Raw genomic sequence first — 20,573 nt, 5'->3', positions numbered from 1 at the left:
CAACTTTGTAGGCTGGGCAGTCAGGATGCTCCGGTCTGGAGGGAGCTAGGGTTTCCCCCCAAACCAAGGGGAGTTCGCGGGTTTCTTAGGCGTTCCTCTTCTCTGGGGATACTTGGGCCCTGAGCTAAATTGCAGGGCTTCATATTAGTTCTGGGAGGGTCGCCCCCAGGAAGAAAGCCTCTGGGAGGAGCCACTTTATAGACACACCCATATCCGTCACACGGGGGTGGTACTAGCCCAGGCTTAGCGTCAGGAGGCGGAGCACCGCCCCCGGGTCCAGCCGCGTTCTCCTACAGAGGCTGGACGCTCAGGGAGCTGGGTGCGGCCATGCCGGGCCCGGACCTGAGTCTGACCCTGACCCTGAAGCCGAGACCTAGCGCAACTTCAGGCGCCGTACGGCTCCCCCGGCAGAGGCGGCGGGCGCGGGGCGCGCTCTGAAGCCCAGGGGATGCGCGGGCGCCGTGACCATGGGTGCCGCCGCCTCCAGGAGGAGGGCGCTGAGGAGCGAGGCCATGTCCTCGGTAGCGGCCAAAGTAAGGTGAGTGCGGTGGGCTTGCTTCTGTAGTGTGTGCTGCTGTTCCAGCGCCCTTCGGCTTTCCTGTTCTGACTGGAGTGAGCCTCAGGCCTTAAAAGCTGACGCCCACAGACTGGGCAGATTGAACAGAAAGCTGTCTGTGAGCCAGGATGTCCTGGCTCTCCCTGGTGGGTGGAGAGAGCCCACCTCTTTTAACGTTGATGTGGAGGGACTGGAGTAGGGGTAGGTCTGATAGGGAGGGTCTTCCCAGTGTCGAAGCCAGCATGTTACTGACCGTGTTCCCTCTGCTTACCCTCCAGAGCAGCCCGAGCGTTTGGAGAGTACCTGTCCCAGAGTCACCCTGAGAACCACAACGGTGCAGGTAGGGACACAGCCCAAGGCCGGTGGAGTGTGAGCCAGCCTGGGTACCTTGCTGGCTTGTCTTCCTCTCATTCCCTGCCCTCTAGGGCCCAGAACCCTAGGAGGAGCTCCAATCACCCATCTCCATGGCGCCCTCCCAGCCTGGGTTGTTGGCATGGCAACAGGCCTCTTGGCACCCCCAGGGCTGGCACCACTGTCTGGGGGCCAGCTGGTTGGGGGGAGGGGAGAAGTTGGCACCAGGCAAATGGGTGTATCTGCAGGCTTGTGGGGGATATCAGCCTGTCTATTCTTACCTCTGATGATTATGCACAGGTACAGGTCTGCCTGTCACCCCAGTCCACACTCTCATAAGGGCTTCAGGCCCAGATGAGAAGAGAAACAAGACACCTGGCAGAACCTTTTTTAAGCAACAAGAGCCCCTCAACAAGTTTGGTGCTTGCTGGTGTTTGTTGTCCTTCATGTGCCAGAAGACTGGGAGGGTAGACCAGCATGCTGAAGGTTTACTTTTTCCTTAGACCACCTGCTGGCTGATGCCTACTCTGGCCACGACGGGTCCCCAGAGATGCAGCCTGCCCCCCAGAACAAACGCCGCCTCTCCCTCGTCTCCAATGGCCGCTATGAGGGCAGCATCTCAGATGAGGCAGTCAGCGGGAAGCCGGCTCCAGAGGGGCCCCAGCCCCATGTGTACACCATCTCTAGAGAGCCAGCCCTGCTGCCCAGCTCTGAAGCTGAAGCCATTGAACTAGCAGTGGTAAAGGGGAGGAGGCAGCGGGAACGGCACCCTCACCACCATAGCCAGCCCCTGCGTGCCAGCCCAGGCAGCAGCCGTGAGGACATCAGCAGGTCCTGCCAAAGCTGGGCAGGCAGCCGCCAGGGCTCCAAAGAATGCCCAGGATGTGCCCAGCTGGTCCCTGGTCCCTCTCCTAGGGCCTTTGGGCTGGAACAGCCACCTCTGCCTGAGGCTTCTGGACGCCACAAGAAGCTGGAGAGGATGTATAGTGTTGATCGAGTGTCTGGTGAGCTTATCTCTGGGCCTTATCTCTGGGCCTGGGCAGGTTTTGGGGTAGCCTACTCCCCATTAGCAGCAGCAAATACTGTAAAACTGAGTATCATAGTGTGATGACAGTCAGGATGAAATCCCTTCAGTTTGTGTTCACTCCATCCCCCAAATCCTTTGAATCGTGGCCTCCCTCAGATAGCAAGCAAGTCTAGCATACATTTTTCAAGGATACTTTCTGAAGGAGGGGCCTGGGAGGATCTTGAAGATATAGAAAACATGGTTTCATGGAAGATCAGGCTGTCTTCAGAAACTACAAGGGAGGGAAAGTTGTTTGGGCCCCGAGATTATTGATGTCAATATGAGGGGTTGGGATTCCTGAGATGTATCTAGCAACTATTCTACCCACAGAGCATCCCCCTTAAGACATTCCAGCATCCTCATGCCTAGGCTTCAGGGGATAGCTCTAAAGGACCCTGAGAAGTGGATAAGGTATTCTCTAAGGACCTCTAACCTACTCTCTTGTGGGAATAAAAGGAGGGACATGTCTGGCCAGCTGGTAGCTGAGAAGGGCTATCTTATGTCCAAGGGAAACAAAAATGTGATAGGTCAAAGACAGACTCTAAGGTTGTTCCTCATACTCTGAACAGCTAAAGGTAAAATTAAACAGAGAAAGCCTCCTCAAGCGAGGGGGTGGGAAGATGCTCAGTGCTGTTGCTCTTACAGAGGACTAGAGTTTGATCCTGAGCACCCACATCAGACAGCTCACAACCAAGTGTGAGCTCCACTAGGACTTACACTGCTAGCCTCTCTTCCCTCCCCTCCTCCTCCTCAAAAAATTTTTTTAATGAGTCTTTTTTTTTTTTTTTAAAGCTGCAAGTCAGAGTGGGTACAGTCATGTTCTGAAACCTCACCCTGAGCCAGCCTTTTCTCTTCTTGAGAGTCATCATGGTGCTTTTATTCTGCTGCTGGGCCCCATGGGCCCAAAGTGTCGTCCCAATAGGGAGGAGAGGGATCAGGCTTCAGGACTCCTGCCCTTGCCAGCCGAGCCTCTTCTCTCTTCCAGATGATGTCCCCATCCGTACCTGGTTCCCCAAGGAAAACCTTTTCAGCTTCCAGACGGCAACCACAACTATGCAAGCGTGAGTCCAATGTCCACTGCAAAAGTCCAGAGCTGGGCTGTTTCAAGTACTGACAGCTCCTGCCTAGCCACTGGCTTAGCTAGGGGCTTCTTCTGAACAGTTGCATGTGTCCTCCAGTGCCAGGTCTGCTGATGGGCCAAGCTGAGGCTCAGTCCCAGCATGAGGGTACCTGCTCCCTCAGACCATATTCTACCCTTACTTCCTGCTCTTTTCCTTACTCACATGCCCTCACGTGCATTCCTTGCATGCAGCCTACCCACTTGTGGCCTATTGTCTTCATTTTTGCCCCGGGGACCTGACCTAGAGTTGCAGCTGATAGCACCATCACTAAGTGGTTTGGAGTGGGTGGGTTCTGGTTTTTATGCATACCTTGAACGCCATCCTCGTTCTGCTTCGTATGTCTCTTGGAGGTCTGTTCCTCCTTACCTGATACGCATCTATGTTTTCCTCCTAAGGACATGCCTTTGAAGCAAAATTCCTTGCCAAAGTAGTCCTACTCCACCCCTGATTGCTATGGCAAAGTGGACAGGGCACAGACAAGCTTCTGTAGGACCAAACCCCAGACTTGCCTGGCCAGAACGCAGCACCTGGTGGTATGGCCAGTGACTCATCCTCTGGTGCTCTTTGACAGCTGGCCTTGAGTCCAATAGACATCCTGTTGGGAGAAAACTACCTTCAAGGGAACTGGGGGTGGGGGGGGTAAAGGAAGCCAGAGATCCACACTCATTTTGTCTCCTTTCTCTTGCTGCCTCTTCGCATGGTGACTTCAGCATCTCGTAAGTATGCAGTGTGCACTTAGGGGCACAGCCATTGTCCTGGGGGATCCTCCCACCCTTGGATAGAATTCTGCAGGTCAGGGACCCTGGGCCTGGGCAGCCAGTAGTGCTGAGCTCCTATTAGTCCAGCTTCCTGTGGACAACTAAGCCTCAGCAGAGCCTGCTGGGAACTGGGCCTGGGATGCCCTACTGGCCCCCTGTGCTTGCACCTCTGTCTCCACGTCTGTGTCCCTCCTGCCTTCAGCCAAGGGCAGTGCTGACTTGCGGCGGTTTCTCAGGGTATTCAGGGGCTACGCGGAGAGGAAGCGTCGGAAACGGGAGAATGATTCCGCGTCTGTAATCCAGAGGTAGGGCCTGCCAGCCACTCGCCACCAGGGTCTGTCTCTGGTCTGCACTGGCCTGGCCAGGGCCCTCCTGGCCCTGGAAGACCTGATGGGGGAAGGGTGGTGGCGACCACTGGCCTGGCCCTGCTCTGGGGACGTGGCAGGCAGGAGGCCATGTGGCCAGGCTACATATCATCCCCTGGACCTATACTTTGATGCTATATTGATAGTCACACTGCAGCTAGCTAACCCATCTGTGTCTGTCTAGCCCTGAAGCCCAGAGTTACTCATCCAGTGGTACAGCCCACCTTCTCCAATTCCCACCAACCTCAGAGGTGTTTCTGGGAAACTAGACATGGGATCTTGGCAGGGCACAGAATTTGGGGGAAGAAAGAACCTGTCTCCCTAGTGGGGAAGGGACAGTTTGAAAGCCCCAGACCAACTTGTGGGTGCAGGTTCAGGTAGAGGATATTAGGATGTTTTTGCAACAGAGGAAATGCCTGTGAGAAGCCTCAGCAAGAAACAAAACTGGGAGGAGAGACACAATATGCCTGTGTTCAGGAGTTCTGGAGGGATCTCAGGAGAAGACAGGCCTTGTATATGAGCCTTTAGGAGACTGTTCTGTGTCCAGCCTCAGCATGTTCAGGAACTAGGTGGGCAGGAGCCAACATCCACCCCACTATGAACCCTCATCACCCTATGCTTTCTCCTTCAGGAACTTCCGCAAACACCTGCGCATGGTTGGCAGTCGGCGGGTGAAGGCCCAGAGTAAGATGGGCCCAGGGGAGGTGGTCAGTGCTGTGCTTGGCAGTCTGGGGCTTCTTGGCAAGCTGGGGCTTTGCATGTTGGCAGTCCTCCTCCTTCAACTGGTTCCAACCCCACATCTACAGGCAACCTCCCTTTCACCATGTTCTGCCTTCCCCTCAGGTCTTGCCCCCTCTTTGGTGTTCTGCTCCTGTCTACCCCTGTCTCAGTGTTCTGTCTCAATTCCCTAAAGGTGTTCTATCTCACCTAGGCCCTACTTGACCAGTCCCTTAACCCATTGTTCTGCCTGGCTTAGGTTCTCCCCTCGCCCCCGAGCCCACTCAGTACTCCACACTGTGCGTTTTGCCTCTGCCCTAATGTCCTTCAAGTTCAGACTCTGCTCCTATTATTCTGTACCTCTACATGAACCTCAGCATTGGTCTTAATCCACTGTATGTGCCCTCAGGCCTGCCCTTGTCAGCTTCTGCCTCTCTACACACCCCAGCCCCCAGCCTTGGGCCTGAGTCTGTTCTGTTCTTGCCCCCTCTGGCTAATGGGGGTTTTGCTCTCACTGCAGCGTTCGCTGAGCGGCGCGAACGGAGCTTCAGCCGGTCCTGGAGCGACCCCACCCCTATGAAAGCCGACACTTCCCACGACTCCCGAGACAGTAGGTGTCCAGGTGCAGGCTGGCCCACTTCCCTGACAAGTTCCCTTAGGCCCACATCCCTAACAGGGGTCCCATGCCAGTACCGCTGGGCTTTTGCGCTTTTGCTCTCTGAGCCTCAGTTTACCTGTCTATGAGATGGGAGTGCAATGGTATCTCCTATCTCTTAGGTGGGCTTAACTAATGGCTAAGCAGTGCTGATGGGGGCATCTCTAAGGTGGTACCCACTGTCTCTCAGGGCATACTTGGCCACAGGTGACACTTGTGCTGGGTCCCAGCTTCACATGTCTCTCCTCTTCCTATGTGGGGCTGCTTCCCACTGGTGTCAGTGGCCCAGCTCTGTAGTTTGCCTGTGACTATAACCTTTTCACCTACCCACAGACCCTCCAGAACATGGTTGGGCTCTATGGGTGGTATGCCATTCTCCTGGTGACCCCTCCTACCTATAGGCAGTGACCTGCAGAGCTCACACTGCACCCTGGATGAGGCTTGTGAGGACCTGGACTGGGACACAGAGAAAGGCCTGGAGGCCATGGCCTGCAACACTGAGGGCTTCTTGCCACCCAAGGTCATGGTGAGGCCTGCCCCTGGGTGTACCCCCATGGCACTTAGATAGAGCACAGCCTGGTCCTCTGGTCCCCCCCACCATGCTCATACTCCATCCTTGGCTTGGGGAGGGGGTCTCCAAAGCTCCACCTCAGTTGTGAAGGTCTTTAGGCTCTCAGCTCTCTACTTCCTGGGGGTTTCAGAGGTTAGGGTTATAGAAGAATAGGGAGCTATCACAAGGCTCCCTCTTGGCTATGAGGTATACCTCATAGAGCTTTCTCTGTCCCCCCACAGCTGATCTCCTCCAAGGTGCCAAAAGCCGAGTACATCCCTACCATCATCCGCAGAGATGACCCCTCTATCATTCCCATCCTCTATGTGAGTGTTCTTTCCAACTGAATCCAGACAAACCTCACATACAACTCCCACTCCAGGTCTAGCTACTGTTGCTTGAGTGCCTTGGGGGGGGGGGCTAGCAAGGGCTCTGATGTGTGGCCTGTCTGTTCTCAGGACCATGAGCATGCAACATTTGAGGACATCCTGGGTATGTATCTTCCTCACTTCACCTGGTGGCTGGCAGGATGGGTGGCCTTGTATGGGGAGGGCCAGTGCTCAGAGCCCTCTGTCCACAGAGGAGATAGAGAAGAAGCTGAACATCTATCACAAGGGGTCCAAGATCTGGAAGATGCTGATTTTCTGCCAGGTAGAAGCAACCTTTCCTTCCTTGCCTAGGAGGAGAGGTCAGTGTGGTAGGGGCATGGGCCCCACGATTTTACTATATGTGTTCACATGTGGGAATGTCAGTGGGTGGGTGCATTTGTGGACTGGATACCGTCCTAGCCTCCCTCTAACACCCCTGATGCCTGACCATGACCTCTTACAGGGCGGCCCTGGACACCTTTATTTGCTTAAGAACAAGGTGGCCACCTTTGCCAAAGTGGAGAAGGAAGAGGACATGATCCAGTGAGAAGGGAGGGCATCCTGGGGTGTGGGAGGGAACTCTTGTACCTGCTATATTCCTTCCAGTTCCCTCCTTCCACCATGTTGCTTCCTGTGTAGCTCAGTCATAGGGCCATCAGCCCTGAGCTGAGGCCATCTGTAATTCCCACCAGCTTCTGGAAGAGGTTGAGCCGTCTGATGAGCAAAGTAAACCCAGAGCCGAATGTCATCCATATCATGGGCTGCTACATTCTGGGGAACCCCAATGGGGAGAAGGTAGGGACTCCACACTTATGAGAAAGGTGGGCGAGGCCTTGTGCTTGTCCTGGCACTTCCTTCTCCTTTAGCCCTCCTGTAGCAATCTCTCTCATGCTAGGCTCCTAAGCAAGGAGGGTGGGTCCTGCTCTTAACCCCACACTTATAGCCTTGCCCTTCTTGAAGTTGTTCCAGAACCTCCGGACCCTTATGACTCCTTACAAGGTCACCTTTCAGTCGCCCCTGGAGCTGTCTGCCCAAGGTGAGTTATCTTAGCCACCTGACCAGAGGGCTGCAGAAGCTTTGAGCCTCCTGGTCAGGCCTGAGCCTCCTGGCCTTCTTCTTTCCTACCCAGGGAAGCAGATGATTGAGACCTACTTTGACTTCCGGCTGTACCGCCTGTGGAAGAGCCGCCAGCACTCAAAGCTGCTGGACTTTGATGACGTCCTGTGAGACTCATGGGCCATGCCCAGGCACCATCAGGCCATTTTCCTGTGGTCTGGGGACCTAGGGCTGAGCCGCTGCTTGCACCCAGGACCGTGTGGCCCTGGTCTTGCCCACAGCCACTTCAGGGACCCTCAGACATTGCTCAGGTTCTCGTAGGGTCTGGTCCTCACTGCACCAGTGGGCCACAGGGGCCACAGTCCTGGGGGCCTGGAGAAAGAATCTCATCCCATGGCCAGTGGCCTCTTCATAGGCAGGGCATTGACCTGTAATGCCTCGCCTGGAGGCCGCAGCATTGGGAATTCCCTCCATGGGGTTCATAGAAATAAGTGCAATTTTTTTACACCCCTGAAAGAATTTGAAGGGAAGCAGCATTACTACTTAACTAGTAAAGCACTCTGCTACTAGTTACAGTGTAGACAACTGGCCCAGTGTGTGTTCAGGTCCTCCTGTCCCCCAGCCTCTCAGCCCTGCTGTATTGATCACCAGCACCAGGATGGCCCATCTATGTGGGGCTGGCTCTGTCAGGCTGATTAGCCTGGCCTGGTCTATACTGGCCAGATCTGTCTGCTTTCAACCCTCTTGCCACCCCTTGCTTACTTTGACCTCATCCTGGCAAGGGGTAGCCAGGGCAGTGGGAGGGAAGAGCCTCACCTTCCCTCTTCTCAGGGGAGACAGTCAGTTGCCACCTGTTGCCCACCTCCTCACGCCTACTCATTTCCCTTGCTGCTGTCAAGCTCAGCTTTCCCAGCCTTGATCAGCCACATCCCAGCACAGAGGCTTAGGGGTGCGGTGGGGCCAGCTGGGCCTGGGCCCTGGAAGGCAAGAACCTCACCATCATTGTAGTGGGGTCCTGGATCTGTCACCCCAGGCTGGAGAGTCAAGTATCTGGTAAACTCTCCATGACTCTCTTCAGTCTTACCCAGGGTCTGGCAGGGTGGGTTCTCTTGTACATAGTTGGAGCTTGGGGGCAGGACCCCCTTTCATAGAGCCTGGAGTCTGAGGACACCTGGCTGTGTCCCTGACCTAGGGGAGTTAGGATTGGGCTCTGAACAATGTACGATATCCCTTAGACTGACCATTAAACTTGACCCTTTGCTGCAGTTGCTGTGTGGGTCTTCTCATTTGGTACTCACTCTCCATATACATGACAGCCTGAGGCCACTGCTGCATGGCTTCCTTCACACCTGGGCCTGGATAGAGGGGGGCCATCAGAACATCCAACTTAAGGATACACACATAGTAAAATATGGTCGGGATCTCCCAGAATGTCCACCAACTAGCATAGGAGAAGGTGAGACACTATCCTCTCCCTGTAGTGATGAGAATCAGGCAGGGGACTGTAGTTCTGGAAAAGAGCTAGGGAGGGTCTGAGGTGACCAGAAACAGTCCTTATCCCTACCCCAACCCATGAGTATGGGAGAAAGGGCTCTTCCCCGTCGCTTTCAAGTCACCCTGTTCATGTGGCTAGAGCAAGAAGCCAGAGAGTGATTACAGCCTCAGTTGTGAGCACATACCCCTGAGTGTCCAAGGTTCAGCAAGACTTAGCTACTTGATCATTACCTGTTGCATTACAGGGACCATAGCAGCTGGGCAGTTCAAGGACTGGGGGTTGGGGTATAGTACGCAGCATGAGAGCCTAGCGGGCCCTAGGCTAGGAACTGGAGACTGCCCTTCTGGGTAGCTTGCTACTAGAACACTCTAGGGAAGACTCATGGTTTGGGTGCCACCATGAACAGAGTTTTAGAAGGTTGACTAAGGTTATTCTACTTTTACTTGGCTACCCATGCTCTCTGAAAGTAATATCACATGTAATCTGTGTGTGTGTGTGTGTGTGTGTGTTTGTGTTGTGTTGTATTTCTAGTCACTCCTACAATGAGTCTACATGATGTTGTTATACAAGCCAGTGGGATAGTGTTTGTGGTTCCCATATCCCAACAATGCTGTTTAGAAGGCATATTTAATCCTGACTTTGGCCTAGAAAGGGCAAACATTTGCTCTGAGTAATCCTGCAGGCTCAGCCTGGGCTCTAGCTGGGGTAGCAGAGGTATCTGCCTATAGCCCTGAAAATTGGCTAGTAGACAGTGAGTAAGTGGGGCTTGTACGGTCTGCAAGGTTTTCTTCCTCATACCCACAGCCACCAAGACAAAACATGACAGGAAGACAACAAAACCCAGAAAGCACCCAGGGCCAAACATGGGAAAAGTGTATGATGGCAAAGAGGTGGCCAGACTGGATATGGGCAGACAAGAACATGGGGGCAAGTGCCCAAGATGTCCTTGAGCCTTCCTGAAGCATCTACCCACCCACCTTCCTCAATCAAAATTAGTAGACAGCCACAAAAAAACACTTGGGCAGAAATATTTGGAAAAAAATATACAAAATATTAATTTCTTCTTTGTCTTCTTCATCGTTGTCTTCTTTTTCTACTTCTCTTCCTTTTCCTCCTCCTTCTCTTCCTTCTCCTCCTCCTCCTTTCTCTTCTCTTCCTTTTCCTTGTCCTTCTCCTCTTCTCCTTTTTCTCCTCTTCCTTTTCCTTCTTTTCCTCCTCTTTCTACTTTTTCTTCTCCCCTTTTTCCCTCTCTTTCTCCTCCTCTTCTTTCTCCTCCTTCTTCTCCTCCTTCTTTCTCCTCCTCTTTCTTTTTCTCCTCCTTCTCCTTCTTCCCAGGTAGGATCTCACTATGTAGCCCTGGATAGCTTGGAACTGTCTGTATAGATCAAGCTGGCCTCACACTCGGGAACCCTCCTCCTTCTGCCTCCCAAGCGCTAATATTAAAGGCATTAAACGCTACACCTAACAAGAGTGATTTAGTTAGGATGTGGCTGTCAGTTTGAGTTTGGGTTGAACATAGGGCTTCGGGCATGCTAGTATATAGCATTTTTACCGCTAAAATACATCTCTAGTTTCCACCCCTTTTTAAAGTTTATTTTGAGACAGGATCTCACTAACTTGTCCATGCTGGCCTTGAACTCATTCATTCTATAGCTCAGGCTGACTTTGAATTTGCAGTCTGACTGGCCAGCCTCTCTAGTAGCTGTTAAGTACAGCTTAGTAGCCTTAATATGTTTTTAAAAAGACTTTTTGATTAAAGGTTATGTGTGTATGTGTGGGTACATGCATGTAAGTGCAAGTTTTATGGTTATGTGTGTATGTGTAGGTACATGCATGTAAGTGCAAGTACTTAGAGAAGTCAGAAGCCATCCAGAAGAGAAGTAGCACACAATTGTAAACTGCTTAACATAGGTGCTGTCCTGCCTAGTTTTATGTCAGCTTGACACAAGCTAGAGTCATCTAAAAGGAAGGAAACTCAATTGAGAAAATGCCTCCGTAAGATCCAGCAATAAGGCACTTTCTTAATTAGCGATTGATGGGGGAGGACCCTGCCCATGGTGAGTCCTGGGTTCTATAATAAGCAGACTGAGCAAGCCATGAGGAGCAAGCCAGGAAGCAGCACACCTCCGTGGCCTCTGAATCAGCTCCTGCCTCCAGCCAGGTTCCTGTCTTGACTTCTTTCAGTGATGAACAGCAATATGGAAGTGTAAGTCAAATAAATCTTTTCCTCCCCAACTTGCTTTTTGGTCATGGTCTTTTGTTGCATAGAAACCATAACTAAGATAGATGCTAAGAACTAAGGGTCTTCTACAAGAGATGAGCCATCTCTCTAGGCCCCCTAAAAAGCTTTTGTAGAGTGATAACACACAAGCCAGTAGAGGAAAATGAGCCAAGACATGAAGAGACAATGCAAGGAGAGCTAAATGACCAGAAGAGTCACAAGAAGAGTCACCACTAGCAGTAGTGATGGTTCCTTGTTATCTTGGACAAAGGATATTCTTGGAGAGTTAACTGCCAACAGCTGTGCAAATTGAGTTGATATGCTCTACACTCTCCAACTAGAAAATCCTGTGGCACCTTGTGTGAAGAGGCCACTGTCCCAGTGTCCATGCTGTGCCCAGTAAGCAGGGTATTGCCAGGTTATACAGGTAGTGTCTTGAATGAAAGGTAGAGTGATTATTCAAAGTTTTTTAATATAATTTATTTAATTTTATTTTATGTGCATTGGTTGGTGTGAGGATATCACATCCCTTAGAACTGTAGTTACAGACAGTTGTGAGCTGCCATGTGGGTGCTGGGAATTGAACCCCAGTCCTTTGAAAGAGCAGACAGTGCTCTTAACCATTGAGCCATCTCTCCAGCCCTCAAAGTTGATTTTTTGTTTTTGTTTTGATTTTTCAAGACAGGGTTTCTCTGTGTAGCCTTGGAACTCTCTGTAGACCAGCCTGGCCTCAAATTCACAAAGACTCATTTGCCTCTGCCTCCCCAGTGCTGGGATAAAAAGGTGTGCCACCATCACTGGCTATTCAAAATTCTTATGATTCCAGAGGAAGCATGGCCAAGGCATCCAGAGCCCAGAATACCACCCGTTTGAAGAGATTAGATAATGCTGCAGGCTCTCAGTGGTCTCCTGTCCACTGCCTTGCTGAATACACCTCCCTCATTGTCCAAAAGGCTTTGGAACAACAGCACAGAGGTCATTCAGCCTTCTCCTGTGCCTTGTTTGATGCTGTTCTCTGTGCAGCCCTCATGCTCTCAAGTATGGACATCGTGACATATATGTTCAGGTTATCCACTCAACTACAAATTGATCCCCTGGGCAGTCCTTGTACCTTATGTGCACCCCAGCAGAGTACCTACCTTAGGTACTTACGAGCCTTTGGCATAGGAGCCATCCCATTGGGGTTGGGGCATTAAGGGTGTGCCAAGATATGGTTGGTTCCCTTACTACTCATTCTGAGAATAAATATGTAGATGGAGGCCTTGCAGCAGTCCCACCCTCTACTGGGTACACTGCTTGGGCCCAGCACCTACAGGAAGATAGGCCAACTCTTCCATTTGCTGAATTTCCTATGTCTGGTATTTGGTACCAACTACCCCTTTACATGGGGTCTGGGAAGCAGAAAAGAAACTGCAAAGTTTCAGAAGCTACCATGCTCCACTTCCAGATGTACTTGAGCACAATTTACATGAAATCAGAACTGATCCTGGTTATCCATCTGACCCACTTATAGGTCCCTACTATGGAACCAGATGAGACAGTGCCCTGAAGGCTGGGAAAGAGGACTAGTCTTGAGCTCACAGCCAACTGATTGCTGAAACTCAATATCAGAATCTCAAAAATAAGATTCAAGATACTACAAACCAGAATTGTTTTGCTACTAACAAACTATAAAAGACAGGCACCAAGGACAAGAACACAGGTGTGGAAAGGTTATAAAGCTGTGCTCAAAATGCTCAAAAGTTCCAGCAAAAAAAAAATAGTAGAGGACAGGGGTGGAGAGATGACTCAGTGGTTAAGAACACCGATATAGCAGCTAACAGCCATCTGCAACTTCAGTCTCAGGGGATCTGATGCCCTCTTCTGACCTCCAAAGGTGCCAGGTACTCACACAGTACACAGACACACATGCATGAAAAAACCTTCATGCACATAAAATGATAAGTCTTTTAAAAGAAAAGGAAAACAGACTGATTTTTCATGGTCCTAGAGGCTAAACCAGGAGTTAGGGTCCTGGTTCTTCTGGGTCTTCTCCTCTGTTTGCAGGTGCCGTCTGTCCCTGTATTCTCTCATGGTCAACCCTCTTTGCCTGTCAAGTGTATGCACAGCAGTCACATTGCTTAGAGTAGAGGGCACAAAAGTCCTTAAGGCTGCCCTCCTCCAATTCCTTGCCCTAAGTTATATTTCTCCAGACTTCTGAGGAACTGGCTAGACCCCCAGGTTCTCAGACCTGTGTATGTCCGTGTCTAGAGGCCACAGTGTGCACATGACAGGACAACTTGCAGGAGTCTGTTTTCTTTGATCATGGAATCCAGGGATTGAGCTCAGGTCATCAGAGCTTGTTGGCAAGCACCTTTAGCACCCCAGTTCCTCTCCTTGGTTTTGTTAATTTGCTAGAGTGGCTCACAGAACTGAATGAAACATTTTCTGGTTTATTACAAAGAATGTTGACAAGGATACAAATGAAAAGATGTGTAGGACAGAGCTCAAGGGAGGGCCCTTCATGTGCTCAACTTATCCAAAGCTATCTGCACCTTGTACTTCCATGTTTTTAGGCAGTGATTCTAATTTCTATGGCTTGTCTTGGGGAAAGAATAGGGACAATAGGTGAAAAACAAAACTGCATATAAGAGCCCAGGTCACCTCTGGCTTTTGAGTACAAAATCATCACATCAAAGGGATGCTGGGATATTCGTAGAATACTATTCATCTGATAATTAGTCACAATCTTCATTATAGTGAATATGTCTCCCAAGGCAAGGCCACCAATGTTTCGTTTGATCTTTTTAAGTTTTCCAGAAGCTGGAGTAGTGTTGGCAAACAGCCACACATGTCCAATCATCTGGTACAACTGAGTGAAGACAATGCCTTCTCCTGCTCTGTGCCTCTGGGAATATTAACAAACACAGCCTTTGCTTTTCCGTATGCATTATCTGCTTTCATCTCTTTACTGCTACATACTAGTCTCTTTTATTAATACAAATCCTACCTTTTTAAGGGACAGTAGATATGGCCACTGTTGGGCCAAACTGCAAGCAACAATACAAGTGGCAGATGCATCTCCTCCGTCTGCTTTGTTTAGATAAGGTGGGCTACACAATCTCAGGGTGAGGGGGCTATGTTTCCCACTAGGTAAGACAGCTGTATCCAGTGTTGAGGAGTTTTCCCTGATGAGACAAGGTTACACAGCCTGGGGTATTCTGACAAAGGGCTGAGAACATATTTGTTTCTGCCTGCTTAGAAATCAACCCAGCCAGGTGCAGTGGTGCATGCCTATAATCCCAGCACTCCTGGGAGTCAGAGGCAGGCAGATTTCTTTGAGTTTGAGGCCAGCCTGGTCTACAAAGTAAGTCTAGGACGACCAAGGCTACACAGAAAAACTGTTCCAAAAAACAAAAAACAAAACAAAAAATCTCCTTTGCTTGTGGTTCCAAGGCCTGAGTTTTTGCACCTAGCAAGAGAAAAGAAAGCGTGTGCACCCTTTATACTTCAGTCTGACTGTGTGGCCATTGCCCACAAATTAGGAAAAAAGCCAAATAAGTGTTAACCTCTGTCTAGGTCTCCATGGGGCTCACTTGGTTTACTTTCTTCTATCAGAACAGAAACATTCACAAACCTAGAAGCTTTCAGTGGTCAGGTCCTATTGAACAGGACACTATCCAAGGACAAACAGAACCCAGCCATAGCTCTAGAAGTCCTGGGTGTTCCATTCCTGAGAACCTCCTTAGATCAGGCTGCATAACCTTGCACTGTAGTGAAAGCTTTGGTTTCTTTTGAAACTCAGTTATGGTATGTAAACAGGTTTTTGTTTTAATCCCAAGTGTGGGACATGGAGATGTTCTTGTTTTATCCACAGCTGATAACAGCCTTGTGGGCTAAGAGAGGGGTGTGGTCTTTTCCAGCTACAGTTAGTTTAATTCTGAGGACTCTGAGAGGGTATAGATACCAGAGTCTAACCCTCACTTAGAAAAACAAATGAGATGTGCATTGGATGTAGGAGAAAACAAGTAACAGGCCAGGAGCCTACCACAGAGGGCCTCTGAAAGACTCTACCTAGCAGAGTATCAAAGCAGATACTAAGACTCATAACCAAACCTTTGGCAGAGTGCAGGGAACCATATGAAAGAAGGGGGAGTTAGTATGAAGTGGAAAGGATAGGAGTTCCACAAGGACCAAATATATCTGGGCACAGGGGTCTTTTCTGAGACTGTTTCTCCAACCAAGGACCATGTATGGATATAACCTAGAACCCCTGCTCAGATGTAGCCTGTGGTATCTCAGTAACCAATTGGTTTCCCATGGTAAGGGTAACAGAGACTATTTCTGACAGGAACTCAGTGGCAGGCTTTTTGACCTCCCCACACCCCAAGGGAGGAGCAGTCCTGCTAGGCCACAAAGGAGGACTTTGCAGCCAGTCCAGAAGATACCTGATAAAACAGGGTCAGATGAAAGGGAAGGAAGTCCTCCCCAAGCACTGGACTTGGAAAAGGGCAGGGAGGAGATGAGAGAGGGATGGAATGGAAGGGAATGAGGAAGCAGGATACAGCTGAGATACAGAGTTAATAAAATGTAACTAATAATTAAATAAGTAAGTAAGTAAGTAAATAAAAAAATAAATAAATAAATAAACCAGAGTCTAGAAAGAGGAAGGATGCTTCAAGGAAACAGACAGAGAAGAAAGAAGGCTACCGGTTCTGCTGGATGCAGGATATCCTAACAACTGAGATTGTTGTTTTCTCAAAAAACCTGATGACCCTAACAAGCCAGAACTAAGTCTAAAGAGGTCTATGTTGCTTCTTTTTGTGCTGATATCATTCCCACAAACATGGTAAATGGTCCTAAGACCCGACATTCTGCAAGAAATGTGTCAAGCACCAGCACCTCAAAGTGACACGGTACAAGAAGGTCAAGATTTCTTTTTAGGCCCAGCGGAAGCAACATTATGACAGGAAACAGAGTGGCTATGGTGGGCAGACTAAGCCTATTTTTCACAAAAAGGCTAAAACTATAAAGAAGATTGTGTTGAGACTTGAGTGTGTTGAGCCCAATGGCAGATATAAGAGAATGGTGGCTACTAAGAGATGCAAGCATTTTGAACTGGGCAGTGATAAGAAAAGAAAGGGCCAAGTGATCCAGTTCTGTGGCAATTTTGTTATGAAGACAATAAAATAAAATCATGAGCTTTTGTTCATCTCTCACACACACACAAAAGAGGTCTACGTCCCCTTTTTCTTCTAACCTTCTTTCTCTCCTACCTAGGGTTGGGGGTTAGGGGAAAGGGTTGGAATGGAGATAGAGGCAATAAAAAAAACTCATTAAAATAGTTTTTAAGAGTAGCATTTCTACTGTGCAGGTATTCCTCCTTTTATATGGAATTCCTCTAAGCATGGGTGTTTGCCCGAAATCTCTCTCTCTCTCAAAAAAAATGTGGTTCTTCTGGCTTCAGTTTCAGAGTTACCATGGCCTTCATTCAATGAGTCTTACTCAATCCCAAAGCAAAGTCCCAATATTTGCTGCTGGCCTCCACAGGCTCTTCATGAAGTCCCAGCAACTTGTCTGCTCAGGGGTGTCAAACGAGAGTCTACCCCTTCCAGCTTCTGCTCTGCACTGTGGCCTCACAAGGATTCCCTGGGCCCGCACAGCAAGTCCAGTTAATTTTATTTGAAGGGCAATTTTTGTGCTTTCTGTTTTTCAGTGCAAGGTAAGAGAACAGTCCCCAGTGAGAGCTATGTCCACCCTATAATACAATCAGGGGAGAGGGATGCAGCCACTAATAGGGACGGGTCCAAGTATTCCAACTCACCTGCAGATTCCACCTTAATTCCTTCATCCTCACTTCATCCTCTAAGTAGTCTCACCAGGACTCTACCAATTGTTATCCATATCATTCACCAAATGTCTCAGTAATAACCTAGATTTTCCACCCTGGAGGGACACTACAACTCTCCCCTTTCTTTGTGATTTTCATTCCTTCAATGTTTTCTTTATTCATCTCATGTCTTCTGTCTGTGGTGCTAAAGATCTAACACAGGGCTTTCCACATGCCAGTCAATGCTCTCCACAATCTTCCTCTCCAGTCTACTCCATTTCTTCATGATAATTTCCACACTGTCAACTTCTTGGAGCTAGTCCAGGACTCTCTCCAGTCTTTTTCCATCTCTTGTTAATTTAGTTGGTGTTCTGTGAACATTTCTAGGCCCTAGGGAAGCTGAGACTGAAAATTTAATGAAACTTCTTGAACTGTCCTCATATTGCAGATGGGTTCTCAAGCTAAAGGGCCTTCTTTGTCCACAGCATTGTCCATGATCTGAGGCCTTCATTTTACAGTAAGCTGATCCTATCTGGCTTGAACACTGTTAAACCAAATACTCAAAACAGAAGGATCTCTGAAATAAAGGGTTTATTGAGTCATTAGAGGTGCTGCTTAGAAAGGGAACAGGTTCTGCAGCTTCCAGGAGCAAAGCAAGATCATGTGAGGTTTATCTACAGGATCCAGTGCCAAGAACATGTCTAGTGAGAACTGGGAAAGGAAGCAATAAATGAGATTACAAGGAGCCTACACTGATTATCAACTAGAGGATGTGGTAGCAAAGGAAAGACTTGAAGAGACAGCTCAGTGGTTTAGAGCACTTGTTCTTATGGAGGACAGAGTATCTTATTAGTATTACTATTCTGTCATGAAAAACCTTGACCAAAGCAACTTGAGAAGGAAAGGGTTTATGTGGCTGACACTTCCATATCACTGTTCATCATCAAAGGAAGTCAGGACAGAAACTCAAACAGGGCAGGAAATGGAGGCAGGAGCTGATGCAGAGGGGTAATGCTTGCTGACTTGTTTCCTGTGGCTTGTTTCTTATAGAAACCAGGACCACCAGCCCAGGGATGGCACCACCTAAATGGGCTGGGAGCCTCCCCCATCAATAACTAATTAAGAAAATGCCTTACAGCTGGATTTTATGGAGGCATTTTCTTAATTGAGGTTTCCTCTTATCCAGTGACTCCAGCTTGTGTCAAGTTGACATAAAACTGGCCAACATATCCAGGTTCTATGTCCAGCTCCTACATGGCAGCCCACAAACATCTGTAACTCCAATTCCTGAGGATCCAACACTTTCTGGCTTTCACAGCACCAGGCACAAGGCACAAATGTGATGCACAGACTTACAAAACACCCATACACATAAAATAAAATAATACATAACCACTCCCCCAAAAGTAAGAGTCAGACATGGTGGCACATGCCATGTCTTGGAACTTGGGAAGTGGAGAAGTGGAAGCTGGCAGATCTCTATGAGGTTGAGGTCAGCATGGTCTACATAGCAAGTTCCAGGAGAGCCAAGGCTACCTACTGAGACTCTGTCTCAAAAAACCAAAACAAAACGGTTTGGAGGTAGGATAGCCATCACAAGTACTGTGGCTCTGGGCTGGCTGGTTTAGTAGGACACCTAGTACACTAAGATGTACTGTCACCACACTAGAGGTGGTGGGAACTGGGAGAATGGAGCTGATGAGGTGGACTAAATTCTCATGCAGTAGCCAACTTTATTAAGAGCGCTAGACGATTTATACTCTGATGGTTAAGAATTGTCTCATGACCAAATATATCTGGGCACAGGGGCTTGTCTGAGACTGATTCTCCAACCAGAGACCATGCATGGTTATAACCTAGAACCCCTGCTTGGATGTAGCCCATGGCAGCTCAGTATCCAAGTGGCTTTCCTAGTAAGGGGAACAGGGACTGTCTCTGGCATGAACTCTATGGCTAGCTCCTTGACCTCCCCAGCCCCCCGTGGGAGGAGCAGCCTAGCTAGGCCACAGAGGAGGACATTGCAGCCAGTCCTGGTGAGACCTGATAAGCTAGGGTCAGATGGGAGGGGAGGAGGACCTCCCCTATAAGAGGACTTAGAGAGGGGCAAGGAGGAGATGAGGGAGGGAGGATGGGATTGGGAGGGAATGAGAGAGAGGGCTACAGCTAGGACACAAAGTAAATAAGCTGTAATTAATATAAAAAATAAAAAAAGAATAGTCACATGAGTAAAGTTCTCATGATTTCAGGCTATATACAAGCTGCACCTGGTAAAAACATGTCTTTTCATAGAAGCATATAAAGGTGTTTTTATATGAAATATATAAACATTTAATTGAAAAACAAAATGAGTAATTTGAACTAAACTCACTCCAATCTGCTACCTGGGAGGAGCATGAAAACACATTCTAATAACAAGTGTTTTGAAGGAACTGAGGTCATAAGACTTGTTTTCTTGGAGTTTTCTCACAAGCACTCAGAAGTCTCAGACAAGTCCATTCCTGGACCATGTTCAGACAAGGTACTTTCTTATTGTTCAAGCATAATTTCCTTCTCTATGGGTGGCTTTGAAGTTGGTGTATTGAGCCTGAAAAAGTTAGGTTAACTTTGTAACCTATATGTCTTCTAAAGCCTATAGTTTTGAGTTTTAGGTCCAGGTTAAGCTAAAGCCTCTTAGTACCTTTCCAGAGAATGGAGGAATGTGACCCTATCTGCGAGGACAGATATAAAAAAAGGCAAGCAAGCAATGACCTTCACTCAGCAAAAGAAGGACCAGACCCTTGCCTTTTGAGATAGCATTTCTTAGCAATGAACCTAGACTTCTTCTGAGTAGCTTTTGACCTCCAGCCAAAAGTCTGTAGCCCCTAATCTTCAAGGATGAGCTAACCACCCCCACCTTCAATTGTAGCTGCATCCACACTTGGCAGGACTGGCCAAGCTTGAGCACCTAAGACTAACCAATTATCTTACTTTATAGCTTCCTCATCCAATCCTAAATTGCCAAGACTACAACTTCAAAACTCCCACAATTTTTCTTTTAAAAACCTAAAGGCCTTTGTCTCCCAGTGCCACTCTTTGCTGACCGGCAGGGGTGACCCCATTGTGCAATGGTTAATAAACCTCTTGCTTTTGCAACGAATCTTGGTCTGGGGGAGTTTCTGGGAAGGGTGCGATCTTAAACTCCTGAGCTGTGAGACCCCAGGTCTTAACAAGCCCAGACAGTCTTCTGGGTGTGATGCAGCCCAGAGTCCAACTTGGTGCTCTTTCTCACTTTCCTAGTAACCACAGAGGCCACAAGGGGGCATTGGATCCCTTGTACACATGGTTTCTCTGTGTAGGCCTGGCTGTCTTGGAACTTGGTCTGTACATCAGGCTGGCCTCAAACTCACAGAGATCTGCCTAATTTTGCCTTCCAAGTACTGGGGATTAAAGGCAAACACCACCACTGCTTGTTTTCCTCTTCACCATATAGAATTTACTATGTAGAT

General features: G+C 48.9%; 1 protein-coding gene and 1 pseudogene across 2 annotated transcripts; both read left to right on the top strand.

The window, feature by feature from the left end:
• The first annotated feature begins 26 nt into the window (after window positions 1–26).
• On the top strand, window positions 27–8,828 carry Nsmf (NMDA receptor synaptonuclear signaling and neuronal migration factor). 2 transcript variants are annotated; one of them, XM_021651116.2, is made up of 16 exons: window positions 27–538; window positions 835–896; window positions 1,411–1,911; window positions 2,959–3,034; window positions 3,805–3,810; window positions 4,089–4,157; window positions 4,849–4,901; window positions 5,455–5,544; window positions 5,991–6,115; window positions 6,382–6,465; window positions 6,598–6,631; window positions 6,720–6,790; window positions 6,971–7,050; window positions 7,200–7,302; window positions 7,468–7,543; window positions 7,637–8,828. In XM_021651116.2, the coding sequence occupies exons 1-16, from the start codon at window positions 468–470 to the stop codon at window positions 7,732–7,734; spliced, it is 1,599 nt and encodes a 532-aa protein (XP_021506791.1). In that variant the 5' UTR covers window positions 27–467; the 3' UTR covers window positions 7,735–8,828. The 2 variants fall into 2 exon arrangements, with proteins under 2 accessions (XP_021506791.1, XP_060245636.1); XM_060389653.1 differs by lacking the exon at window positions 5,455–5,544.
• Window positions 8,829–16,104: 7,276 nt separating this feature from the next.
• LOC110557007 (large ribosomal subunit protein eL42-like) lies at window positions 16,105–16,451 on the top strand (annotated as a pseudogene).
• Window positions 16,452–20,573: the final 4,122 nt, after the last annotated feature.

Source organism: Meriones unguiculatus, chromosome 8, assembly GCF_030254825.1.
Source record: "Meriones unguiculatus strain TT.TT164.6M chromosome 8, Bangor_MerUng_6.1, whole genome shotgun sequence".
NCBI classification, from domain to species: domain Eukaryota; kingdom Metazoa; phylum Chordata; class Mammalia; order Rodentia; family Muridae; genus Meriones; species Meriones unguiculatus.
This window is presented reverse-complemented; position numbering and strand designations above follow the sequence as displayed.